We start from the raw sequence: 12,420 nt of genomic DNA, 5'->3' as shown, positions 1-12,420 counted from the left end.
AAAAAAAAAAAAAAAAAAAAAAAAATCACACCTGTTTGGATTCTACCTTGTCCCGACAAGGGACATTTTACCTTCTCATTTCAGGTTCCGCTTTTCATACTTAATCATGCCTCAATTCTTAGGAGAATGTCTAGAGTTTTGTCACTGTTCATATCAGTGCGATTGCCGCCTACGCCATCAAAGCATCTCTTACCATCGAATCTTAATCGCTAATCGTCCGCCCAGCCACTCACACACCATCAGTTCATCGCTCCTGAAAGCTAGCTACTCCATAACTACACCTATCACGAGCCTCGAAAAGAGGGCTGGGTCCTCACGGACGGCGTCACTCCCAGCCCCCTGGGTCTCCACACCACCTCGGATGCATGTTGCCTAACATTGGTTAATTCCACTACCCCATAGCCGCCCCGCCAATCCGGACTATTACTCCGTTAGCTGCTTCGACACATGAGCTAGGAGTAACAAGGAAAGGAAAGAAGACATCCAAGGATCATCTGGAATTCTAGAACCCTTCCAAGTGGACTCTCTTCGTGCCTCATGGCAGAAGAAAAACAAATTATGCATGCACCAGGAAAATAACTCACCACTACGACGTACTCTCTGCTTGGGCCAGAGAATCAAATAATCAACTTTCTTGGAGGAAGTTAGAGTTTAGATTTGGAGAACGAGATGGGGATAGAGATGGAGTCTGAGGTAAAGAAGATTAGACAATTCACAATAAAAGAAAAAGAAAAGATAAAAAAAGCCAATTGCCCCGCTCCCTGGGCTATCGAAGTATACTCCTACTTCGAAGGCTATATACATGCCTCCCTACTCCATCTCTGCTTCGAACGTCAATATTGAAATAATAAAAGTATCACTATGCCAAACCCACACAAGGACAATGTCAACCAACAGAACAACTGCCTAACACTTTATTCAAGATAAGTATAACATGGAACATATCACAAGCTTCCATTGAGGACCGAATTCTAGCTTTTAAAATCATATACCCAATTAAATATTTAGTTAATGTCACCCTCTCTGAGCCTCATCTAACTATATCTGTCAATCCTAAACTACCTATCTAATATGCCTGACAATTAATATATCTCACATTGTCTGCCCTCTCGAGAAAGACATTTATGTGTCTGTGTGTATGATGTATGAACCCCGCTCCCGCCTCCCCTCTCCTCAATCACACAATCATACTACGTGCACGAAGGGTAAAATGAAACGAGCCATTTCACCGAGAATTCACATATGAAACCTTCCATGGAATGCTAGAGGGACTAAGATTTAGAAAACAATGGAAACAGGTAGGGGGAGGGAACAAGCCCTCCAAGGTTACTACCCCATAGCATCGATCAAACAACCGATATACTCCGTATATCGCGTAAACACCTAACCGTAGTTACTATACTCCCCCACAAATAAATTCTTTACACTCTCCATCCTTTCATCTGTGCGTTTATTCACCTTCATTACCTAGGGACACAAGAGTCCACTTCTATCTCATTTTGGACTATTCAAAAGTTTAACCCCGCCATCTGCCAAAACAAGAAACTGCTAAGCAAATATTCATTTTTTGATTGAGAGGGAAGCGTGGAGAAGCGAGTTTAGATAGAAAGCAAATGGATAATTTCTTATATCTCCCCCTACACTTTGTCAGTTATCCACAAAATTCCCATACACGTGTATGCATGCAAAGAAACCATATAACTCCGCACAGAATGTCTGCTCATTATCCTCGCTCCCTTGGGAAACTTGAAGGGGGAAGTTCGCATGGTGTTGGAAGAAAGATGAATTTCTTTTCATCTGTGCGGAAATAGATATACAGACTGATTTGCGTAATAAAGAGGTAAGCTGTCTTATCAATCAACTAAATTTCTATGGATGATAAATTGGCATGGATTGCTACGTGAAACCTGCATCATTTCCCTTCCCACATATACTATTATGCACGTTGCCCTGTATTCAAGGTATACTTAACAGTGCTTAAAGGGCCTGCACCCCGTTGAGCAGTTGAGTTGTTGACCTCGGACTCGAGAGTCGAAAAGCTCGAAATATACGTCTCCAACGGCGACTTAGCATACTGCGCAACGACGTAGCGCATGCATGCAGGTATGCAAGACGGCAGATGTGCAGCGCCGCTGGTCTGATTGGATCAAAAGAAAGTTCCTGATTAATACGAATTTTTGAATTAAGCATCGAACAGCCGAGTTGCATCATGCCCGTTCGGTTTTAGGGGTGGGGGAGTGCGTTTGTGCTTTCTCGATTGCAGACATATTCCTCGGAATACGAGGGATCTATCGTATGAATACGGAGTACTCCGGACGTGGGTAGGTAGATGGGATGGCGGAGTGTGAGTCTCACAATTGATTGTGGCCTTTTGCGCTTGTTTGTATTCCCATGTCCACTCTCTATTCTCCACCATCATCAAAAAATCTTGATTCTCTTCGCAGCATGTAGGCCGGGCACCCCTGAGAAATGACACCTTCCCACCCCGACGCACAGTATCATCGCTTAAGAATTTTCCCAGATGGAAATAAGTTGAAATGTCGTTTCGACTTCTCCACAATTGACATATGAGCAAAGTTCGTGGCGAGAATTCATTGAATAACTGGTTTTACGATCAAAACCATGCACAACCTTCAAGTGTCGCCCGCCCCTAAAGCCCCACCCTTCGGAGCTATTGTGGATACCTGCCAATGGCTGGCATGTTGCGGAGATTTTGCAAGGGAAAGTTGGGATTCGAAATCCATTTCTGAGGCTAATTGCATGCTGATAACCAGAATACTGCTGCCGAGGACATGGTATATAGGTTGTGGTCTCCGAGAATAATAATACGAATATCCGCAAAAGGATGTACCTGTGTTTGATCCTGACTCCATGCGTAGGACAGAAACCCTTGTTAGAGCAGGAGGCGGTGAATGTCGCCCGCTTTTGTTTGTCCGGGCGTTTGTTGAACAGTTTTCGTTAGGTGTGAAAACCAGAACCAGGACCGGGAAAGCTTTCCGGGTAGGTAGACATCCCTTGCATCCTTGAATTCTTCGGCTGTGACAACGTTTATACCCGGGGAATATCAGAATTTCAAAGGAGTGAATGTCCGTGTATGCAGTTTCTCCGCGACAATAAAACTAAGCAATCTGTCTCCCAAACGGTCCTCCATTATCCTGGGTAGTCCTCAAATACTCCTTAGCCGAGATTTCAGGATTCCCGTCCTTTGCGTGCAGTTATATGTAGACACACGTCATTTTCGGGAGGAAATATGGCGATGATCCACAGGAGTTGGTTGATGGCTCCTTAATCCTTGAACAGAAGTATGTCGAATCTTCCCGCCCGCTGCAGCACAGCCACCAGAAGTTTGCGATAAATTTTCCAGGGATGCATCGGCAGTGCGTAAAGCGTTGCATCATTGCCTTTATCATTTCCTTTCTGTTACTCTAATTCGCATTTTCTTTCCCTTCCCTCACTGCTTTAGCAAGGGTACTCAACTTCATCTCAACACTTTATCCTCGTCATATTCATCGAATCTTTGGAAAACTCAAAAAATGTAACCTCTCTCTGCACATGTGCCGAGAACAACGATACGGTGGTAATAGAATACCTCAAGAACCATCAGCACCATTGCACACTAACATCAGGCTGCCTAAGCAGTGTTCCTTGGTTCCTGAATGGCGAATGAGATTTCTCCCATACGTCTTGTACCCAGAGCTCTGCACTCTATGGCCAGGAAGATCGGTCTAGCGGCTTAGACGGCTGCCAAGCCCTGTCCGGGAAGTCGATTGGGTGGGGCATTATATTGTCCATTACTATGGTTATTAAATTTTTGGAGCTATGAGTTTGATGCTCGTCATGCTTGTACCTCTTTTACTCTTCATTCATTACGCGGTGGACAGGGAAAGTTGAGAAATGAATAACTGAAGATGGAAGCCATCCATTAACTACACTCTCCCGAGAGCTGACATGGTGGTGCAATCCATGGGGACGGTGAAGGAGGATTTGGACAGGTCTCGTCACAAAACGCAGCAGAAAAATGGTTTTTATATCTGTCATTCTCACTGATTTGTTTCTGTGGTTGAGCTCGAAGTGATTGGCAGCTGGCATCAGCCGCATGTGACTGATTTTGCATTCTCAACCCCTGAATCCCCAACCTCATCCATTATTATCCACAGAAACACGAAACAGAGGTCTGAAAAAATCACCCTCACATTCAACACAAAACCCATCATGTTCGAGTAGAAACCCTTCCAGAAAAGAGATACATCACTTTCTCTTGCCTCTAGGAAACTGACGTTGAAAGCACGTTTATGTGTCCAATCCGTTGTCAATGCAGCTGAAGTTCAAGGTTCGACCAGCTTCCTACCTAAAAAGTGTCAAACAAATATCTCTCGCATATCGCGTTGTTGACGGATTTATCTGATTGGGAAACACCTGGCTAGTAGGAGTCAAAACTGGATTTGTGGAATTGAGATGAGTCTAATTCATTATTGACGTCTAGCTGAGTGCTTGCTTAATGAGGTCTTCAATCAGAGTAGCAAAAATAAGTCTCTGTTTGCAAGACAACAGCCTACATCCTCTCCCATTCTGGAGGACTGAAATTTGCTTGCGTAGCATAGTGACCAAAACGGCATGAGAGGAACACAGCCCTCCCTGGAACACAGCATCCAAGAAATCATGATCCAAGGAGGATGGTCAAAATCAGTCTTAGGATTACAAATGTGAACCAAACCTTATGAAATTTATCAAGGCACCACGGCTTGATATTGATAGTCAGCCCATGATAAATCAGCATCTAAAAACCACCGATTTGATACCATTCTTTGTTAGAAGCTGTCATGCAGGATTTGGAATCAGTAATGATAAATATTCTACGTTTGACCACTTATCATACTATCAAGCTAGCTTGAGTTCTTGATTAGAGATGTCAATGAGCCTTGGATGGCGCAATTTCTTTTTACAGCTCATACACCTGGCCTTACTATTCTCGAAACCGGTTTCAATGCAGAAGTCCAACCCTGAAGACCTTCCACTCTCTTGGATGACTGGGTTGTTAATCTTTCCTATAGCGACCGATCTTATTTATTTCATATACCTTACATAAGATTGAAGGTCAATAGAATACTCACATTATATAGCACTTGCAGCACGAGATATTGAGCAATCTACATCAATGCAACGCGCGGAAGAGCTTAAATGGCCAACTTCTTGCTTGTCAATATCCCATGATCATAGAATGATGAGAAGTTGCTAGCCAACCGCTCAACTGAGGGAGATAAGGCTAGTGTCTATCCATACCCAATCAATACGTACGGCTTCACAGAACAGTATACACGTAACAAAGGTGAATAGGATACAACTTTGCGGGGGAATGTCTATGGCATGTTCTGTACATCAATCTGAGAAGGTTCTTCTTGACAATCATCCTCCGTTGATGGCATTTAGGAACGTGCGAGATCGCAAAATAACTTGTTGCGCTGTTATTGTGAAATTTAGCTAGGAGACTGCTCATATATTCTATGAATGCTGTGTTCATTAGAACTTGTACCGAAAGTTAAGAATATAACATCACCACCACTTAATATCTGTACCCAATGCCTCCACAAACCCGAGAGAACATAGTATGGCTATGCGATGTCTTGCCCTTCCTGAGAAGCTACTGAGAACGGGTAACCTGTGTTCACGAGTTGTAGCCGGAAACGCGCGATCAGGTACCGCTAAGATATTACTTGGAAAGATAGTATATTCCCTCGAAAGGCTCGCTGGGTAGCCCGAGCCAGACTAAACCCCGCAAGAGAGCGATTTTCGGGGTAAACGTTATTTCACCATAGTAAGAAAATAGACCCTTTCCTATCCGCATTTCAAAGTTTTCATGGCTTCCTTAGTTTCTACTACTGTATCAGCAAGTGTTCTGCGATGTGACGTGATTCAGCGGAGAAAATCTTAGCCTGCCCCTCCCCTTGCCCCTCCCCTTGCCCCTCCTTTGCCCCTGCCCCTATTCTCTCTCGCTTACTTTCTGGGGTATGTTTTCAACTTTAAGTATGGGGTAGGCGATTTTGGAATAGAGTGATAGGCCAAGCAGGCCGTTTCCTGTTAATTGGAAGAGTAGGTGTTTGTTGCTTCTGGCCTGTTGCGTCGAGATGCATATCAAATACGAGTTGCAATCAGAGAAAAGGGGTATTGTTACCCTGGATCTGAAACAGTGGGTTCCTGTGGCTGAACCTAATCTCAATCGTAACTTTCACGTTTAATCGAAGAGGAACTTCCAGAACATTATATTAACTGGCTTTAGTTTATGGATCCTCAGTCAGCAGTCTATTCCAGGCCACGATAATGATCCTGTTGCTGGAGAATGCATGTTTGACAAAAATCATTATGGAAAATATGTACATGCAATAGGATAGCCACCCGTCAACATACGTGGTTGGTTTGATGATGATTTGCGTTTCAACCGATATAACCACGGCTGGCTTTTTGATTCGTTGACGAAATGTCGTTCTTTTCCGCTCCGCCCCGCTCCACCAGCCCTTTCCTTCTTCCGCCGTTCTGCCGGTGGACAGTTCTTTTCAACAGCAAATACAATATCTTGTTCCCGGGGACATATAACCACGTCCGGAACTACACCGACGAATCTTATGTGGAAGTTATCCTGTTTTCTATTCCGCATACCTTTGTTTGGTATACATGGATTGATGGTTTATGTCCCTCTCTGCTTATAAGCCACGTCTTTATGCAGGGGAGATAGTTTACAATGCACAATGATATTCAAAATGACCTCCTCTTCACAAAATTTGACAATTTCACGGTGGACACAAGGCAAGCTTTTTGGATTCTGGATTGCTTACTTCATACTGCCTTTTTTTTTTTTTTTTTTTTTTTTTCGCTGGCATAGTTCACTCTCTCAGAGTCTACGATGAGTGTCGTCAATGCAAACGAAGTGGTTAGTATGCCTTGGTAAGTATGGTCTGGTTCGATTGAATCTCTGGCCAGAATGAGGTTTCCCGTCCTCGGTCGAATACTGCAACTATCCAGTTTTGTATATACCGCGAGGAAGAACGAGGCTTTCTGGAGTCTTGTGCAGATTAGAAAACTCTTAGGGAGGCCACCGGAGAGCGCGCTTCAAAGGAGGTGTTGGACTCTTGCGCCCTAAAACTTTCCCAGCTTAAAATAAGAGAAAACTCTACGGTTGTTTGGCATTAAAGATAGCAATCTAATATCTCTTCGTCGTAAGTCACAGTCACTCCGTTTGCATTCCCGTGCGCTTTGAACCCCGGTCCGGTCCAGGCTTCTACATAAATGTTTAAGATGAATCTTAGGTACGCTTCTTTCCATGAGACCGCAACAGCTGAGCCATGATGGTTATGATTGATGAAATGGTGGAGGTAGCAGGATGGGGCTCCATACAGGAGACAAAGCCCAGGGGAATTTTCCCGGTTCACTAATAGGGGCAGCTCCGTCCGATGGTGTCAATTTTTCTCGCTCTAATTTATCAGAATCTCGAGGTATATTCTTAAGACTGTTTTGAACTGTTCATCACTCATTGAGTCTCTTTGGTTCCTCAGCCATTTGTTTGAAGAGGAGATCCTCTCACATCACCTATTCATGGCCAGCATTGAGAAGCACGATTCACGTTCCTCTGCTTTTTTCCATGCTTATAGTTAGAAGGAGTTCTGTTGCTATCGCAAGAGCAGTGCATTTTAGTTAAGAAGAAGGGACAGATGAAGCCTTAAAAGCTTTTCATCCTTTTCCAACTCTGGTTTGGCCATCGTCCAAGCGAGAGACCGGCCATTGGTATTAGCTGGCAACCAGGGGACTTTGTTTTCCATTCTCCTTTTCTACGCGACGACTTTTTTTCAGCTTCCAAGAGTCTTGTAAAAAGAGAGATTAAATGCTGAAGGTCAGACAAGCCGTAGACTGTATAGGCATCTTAACTTTGTTATTTGACCAAGTCTGGGAGTTATATCGGAAGGGATATATTTGTAGAAGACTTCAGAATTCTGCATTTCTGGTTTTTGAAGAGCGTCACCCGGAAATAGATAGGGTGAACATCATTCTCAAACAACTCTGAAAAATATCTGACAGCAGAATGTATTAAATATTAACAGGGGAAAAAAAGATTAAAAAAATAAAAATAAAATAAAATAAAATAAAGGCCATCTTCTTCTCCTTCGTATCACTCCACCGCTTTATTATCTCTGGTCCGACACGACACGCAAGCCGTTAACGCCATTCACATGGTTGTTCTTGACTATGATGGCCAACCAAAATAACTAAAACTACCCCCCCCTCCCAATGCCCTCAAGCCCAAGATTAAACTTAGGCAAAGGAATACAGGCCATGTTACGGGCTTAAAGTGACAACATTAAAAATGGTCCAGAACAAAGTCTCTGCCGGCTTTCACTACCGTTAAAACCCAGAGACCCAGAGAAGGGAATCAATCCATTGAACGAGTTTCTAAGACTGGTTTCCGGGGAACTTGTTCCTGAATCCTTTAGTGGTGCCGGTGGGGTTTTGGGCCGGGTGAGTTGGAACCCAACTACTGCTGGAAGTTGAGTGTAGTTTAGTTAGCTTGAAGTTTGTGTGAAGGTCATTGTTGGGCTCTAGCCTTGAGGTGGGCTTGGTGGCTTGGTGGGCTTGGTGGGCTTGGTGTGCTTGGTGTGCTTGGTGGGCTGGTGGGCTGGTGGGGTTTGATCTCAAAGATTTTTGTGTGACTTCAGATTTTTTTTTTTTTTTATTGAAAGAAAGTTCAATTGTGAGAAGAATGTGATTATTCAAGTCCGCAATTAATACCCAACGAATAGAAACAGGAGAATCGACTACAACTGATAGAACAGAAATGCGAGATGATAGTTCTCGAGGGAATAAAACTTCAGATAGTTACACAAGGCTGTGTGATGCAGTTTGGACTCGCCAAGAGCAAAGTTCATGCAGTCTTTTGATCACCACTGGCATCACCTTAATGGTGGGCGCATCAAAACCCGTTTACTTTTCGTCATATTCTTCTTCTTTCACGCATCCTAATCCGTCAAGAGGATCATTGTTTTGTCCTGTCAGCCATAGACGCATTAATCCGCGTTTCTTCCCTCTTTCATCTCTTTCTTCAAAATCTCATTAAGTCAACAATAGCACGAGCATTCCATCCTCAAGGCGGTGAAGGTTCGGCAACTTTATTCCCGTCTGGCTTGTAGTTGATGTATTGTGCGGATGTGCCTGGATAGTCGGAAAGATAGTGTAGTTATACTACCTCACGAGGGTGGGGTTTCGGTCGGAGTTAATGTTAATGCGGTGTGTTCATGAGGCGTCCATTATTCATTACGCAGTTATGGATCAGTTCTTGCCCCGCGGAGGATTGCTTCTAGTGTTCCTCGGATATTACGTTAAAAATAATCTAGAGAGGGAAGAGGTTTGTGAGCAGAATATCCATCTGGGATTTCAACTTCAGACTGTTTTGGTGGGAGGTTTTAATAGAAACAATATACGTCCCCCTGAACTGGGTAGAATAAAACTGCTAGACTTGTCCTCCTCTCCAATTGTTGCCGGGATTGATTGACCCTTGCCGTAGCTAACTAACTTGGGCGAGAGATCCTGGTTCGGCGGGCAGACGGGAGGGAGGAAGGGACGGAGGGACGGAAAACCGGCCGGAGCGAGGGGGGAGTAGAACAACAAAACCTTCTTTTACATTTGACTCTTTTGAGTGTGCGTTGTAATAATAATATTATTATTATTCGCGGGTTGCAGATCTCCGTCCTGCCAAATGAAATGATGCTAACCGTGGATGGATTATTGGACCGTTGGAGGGTCTATCTTTATCTAACTTCTTATGGTTCAGTTAGAGAAGGAGAATTTGGGAAACTATAAAATTTCAAAAACCATCTACAATGGCATTGTCATTTCTCTCTTATATTGGTCCGGTCTGGTGGGGTGGCGGTTTCGATCGCCTGGGCCCAACGTTAACCATCGCATTTTGAGGAGATGTACGTAGAAGAAGAAGCAGAAGAAGAAGAGGAAGTGGGATATGCGGGGCGGCATGTTGAAAAATAATATACAACAGCAACTAGCAAGCAATAAAGGCAGAGGTCGAGGTGAGGCGGTTGGTGCAAGGTCGCTGTATGCCAATGATCTTCCAGTAGCGGGATGATATTGGCCACCACCAGTTTGCTTCAGTGCTGCTGCTGCTGCTGCCGCCGCCGCCGCCGCCGCCGCCGCCGTCGCTGCTACTGCTGACAATGAAGATTTAGCAGAAGAAAGTCGGTCAATAGGGAGCAGATTTCCAACGGATGTAGTCTAGGTTGAAGATTTTCATTCGGTTCCTGGCGTGAAGCGATCGAATCGTTGAAACTCAGGGAGAGATGGTGTAAACTCAATAATATGCCGGCCTGAAGGCTTAGAGTCAAAATGTGTCCTGGTTGTTCTGGTCAACTGCCTATCACGATCGGCGGGATGAATGATGAAATCCTTGATGCTAAAAATGAGAATTCTGATGCCCATTACAAAATTATGTGATGCCTCATGTGAGACGACGCGAGAGTGTCTTACGTTATTTTACAGTGCCGAGACTTGGGCCATGAGAATCCCTGTGTTGCTAGGATTGTGTAGCACAGAGTACAATAGTCTGAGAAAGGGGGCTCAGATCCTCGTGGCTGGTGGGTTGAGGACTTTAAGAAGAATCCCATCAGTATCGCGAATCAGGAACACATTTTCCAGAAACAGCAGCTTGGAAGATGCATTATCCATCTTTTGCTATTTTAGGCGTGAGGCGAACTGGACTCGCACAACTTGACAGTAAGAAAGGGGAAAAGGGGCGCCAAGAGACCAATCTGTAAACTGGTAAAACCAATGTAGAGTTAGCAGAAATACCATCCATTATTAAGAACCTCCAAGAAAGTGGTAAGTTATACGCGGATGACTCCGTGATATTCTTTCTCCCTTATTTGCACAAAATACAGCGAGCGTTGTCTCTTTTGATCCAGAGATACTCTGTGTACACACATACAGATATCCCGATACCCCATATATGTGCATTAGATCCGGCAATTCCAGTCTTTTCATCATGGCATCGCTGCTATCATCGACACCTCCAACACCAACAATCCACCTCAGCATCAGCGTCAGCATCAGTATCAATCACATCATGAAATTCAAGCGAACATGGATACTGCCCCTTGATACTTTAGGGGGTGGCCGGGAGTTTGACCTGTGGTCCCCAGCGGATGGTTACTGGGAGATTTAGTCCGCTCCACTTTTTTGCAAGACTGCCCGTCCCATCTCATTGATCCATTCTTTTCCTCCAAGGGTTATTTTGGACACATTAATAAGACCGGTGGCTATGGTCATTAAAACGGTGCGTACTAGCGCATAGTTGCAGTAGTATTGAGTGTAATCCAAAAAGATGCCCCTCAGCGGGAGAAATACGTAATATCCAGTTTGATTGGAAACCTTGATTGAAAGCGGGGGAATTGGAAAGTGTGAGAGAAGACTCTACAAATAGAGCAAAGGAGATGAAGCATTATTGTTTGCAAACAGATACAAGAAAGCAAGAGGAAGCCAGCATTAAATCAAAGACCAAAATGATATGGATAATGAAACGAACCATTGAGAGAAAGAGCAAAGTTATTTTTCACTTGTGCGTAATATGCATATATGAACAGAACATCCATAAGCATTTTTTTTAATGGAGGGAAATGCAAATGTCATTGGTGTAAACAGCAGGGAGCGGGTGTGAAGTGGGCTGTTTACAATGATTTCCATTTTGCCAGTTGAGTTGCGGTGTGGCAATATTTAAGCTGTTTGGTTGATTGATCAACCAGTCACACTTACATTTGTAGAGGGGTTGGAACCCCGTATACGGACCGGCTCATTTAAGAGGCGCAAGGAGGGGCAGAGAGGGAAAAGTAACTGGATGTGTTGGCGGCTGCAATTGGGAGCAACGGGTGAGGCAAATGGGGGGGGGCAAAAGGAGGGATTTGAAGCCCAGCCAGCCAGCCAACCCCGCATTATGTAGGAGATGCTGCTTATTATTTTGCATTCATGAGTCTCCGATGGGTTGTAGGGCCTCTTCAGCGGGACAGTGAATAAAAGAATTTAAAAAATAAAATAAAAAAAAAAAAAAAATACGCTTCCTCCCCCTATTGTCTCCCGACACACAGCAGAACGTTAAGCCAAAGCCACCCCTCTCAACTCCGGCTGCGTGCGTGTGCACTGTGGAGGTTAGACTGAAGTGATATATGTGGCCGGTAGGAGGCACGCCGTGTGGCAAGGAGCGTGTAAGGAATGAAACAAATAAAATACCACCGCGTCGAGGCTCGATTGAACAATGTGATACGCTCGGAACGCGGGATTGTGGCTTGCCCTGCGTGCAGCGTTGCCAAATGGGAAAAGGTCCCCAAGACTCTCCCTAACTGCCACAGAACTATTCTCATGCGCCATGTACCATCTGCG

At 44.3% G+C, this 12,420-nt stretch overlaps 3 protein-coding genes across 3 annotated transcripts; 2 read left to right on the top strand and 1 right to left on the bottom strand.

Annotated features, from left to right (window-relative positions):
- Positions 1–1,936: 1,936 nt before the first annotated feature.
- Positions 1,937–2,416, bottom strand: PAAG_06640 (hypothetical protein; the record flags this gene model as incomplete). Its single annotated transcript, XM_015845951.1, has 2 exons — positions 1,937–2,132; positions 2,196–2,416. The coding sequence occupies 2 exons, from the start codon at positions 2,414–2,416 to the stop codon at positions 1,937–1,939; spliced, it is 417 nt and encodes a 138-aa protein (XP_015700177.1).
- A 7,593-nt stretch (positions 2,417–10,009) lies between these two features.
- Positions 10,010–10,270, top strand: PAAG_12251 (hypothetical protein; the record flags this gene model as incomplete). The annotated part of the gene is made up of 2 exons (XM_015847765.1): positions 10,010–10,089; positions 10,147–10,270. The coding sequence occupies 2 exons, from the start codon at positions 10,010–10,012 to the stop codon at positions 10,268–10,270; spliced, it is 204 nt and encodes a 67-aa protein (XP_015702615.1).
- Positions 10,271–11,032: 762 nt separating this feature from the next.
- Positions 11,033–11,212, top strand: PAAG_12250 (hypothetical protein; the record flags this gene model as incomplete). Its single annotated transcript, XM_015847764.1, has 1 exon — positions 11,033–11,212. One exon carries the CDS (start codon positions 11,033–11,035, stop codon positions 11,210–11,212), a length of 180 nt encoding a protein of 59 aa, XP_015702614.1.
- Positions 11,213–12,420: the final 1,208 nt, after the last annotated feature.

This window comes from Paracoccidioides lutzii (genome assembly GCF_000150705.2).
Source record: "Paracoccidioides lutzii Pb01 unplaced genomic scaffold supercont2.19, whole genome shotgun sequence".
NCBI classification, from domain to species: Eukaryota; Fungi; Ascomycota; class Eurotiomycetes; order Onygenales; family Ajellomycetaceae; genus Paracoccidioides; species Paracoccidioides lutzii.
Note: the sequence above shows the minus strand (reverse complement) of the source record. Positions and strands in the feature narration are given on the sequence as shown.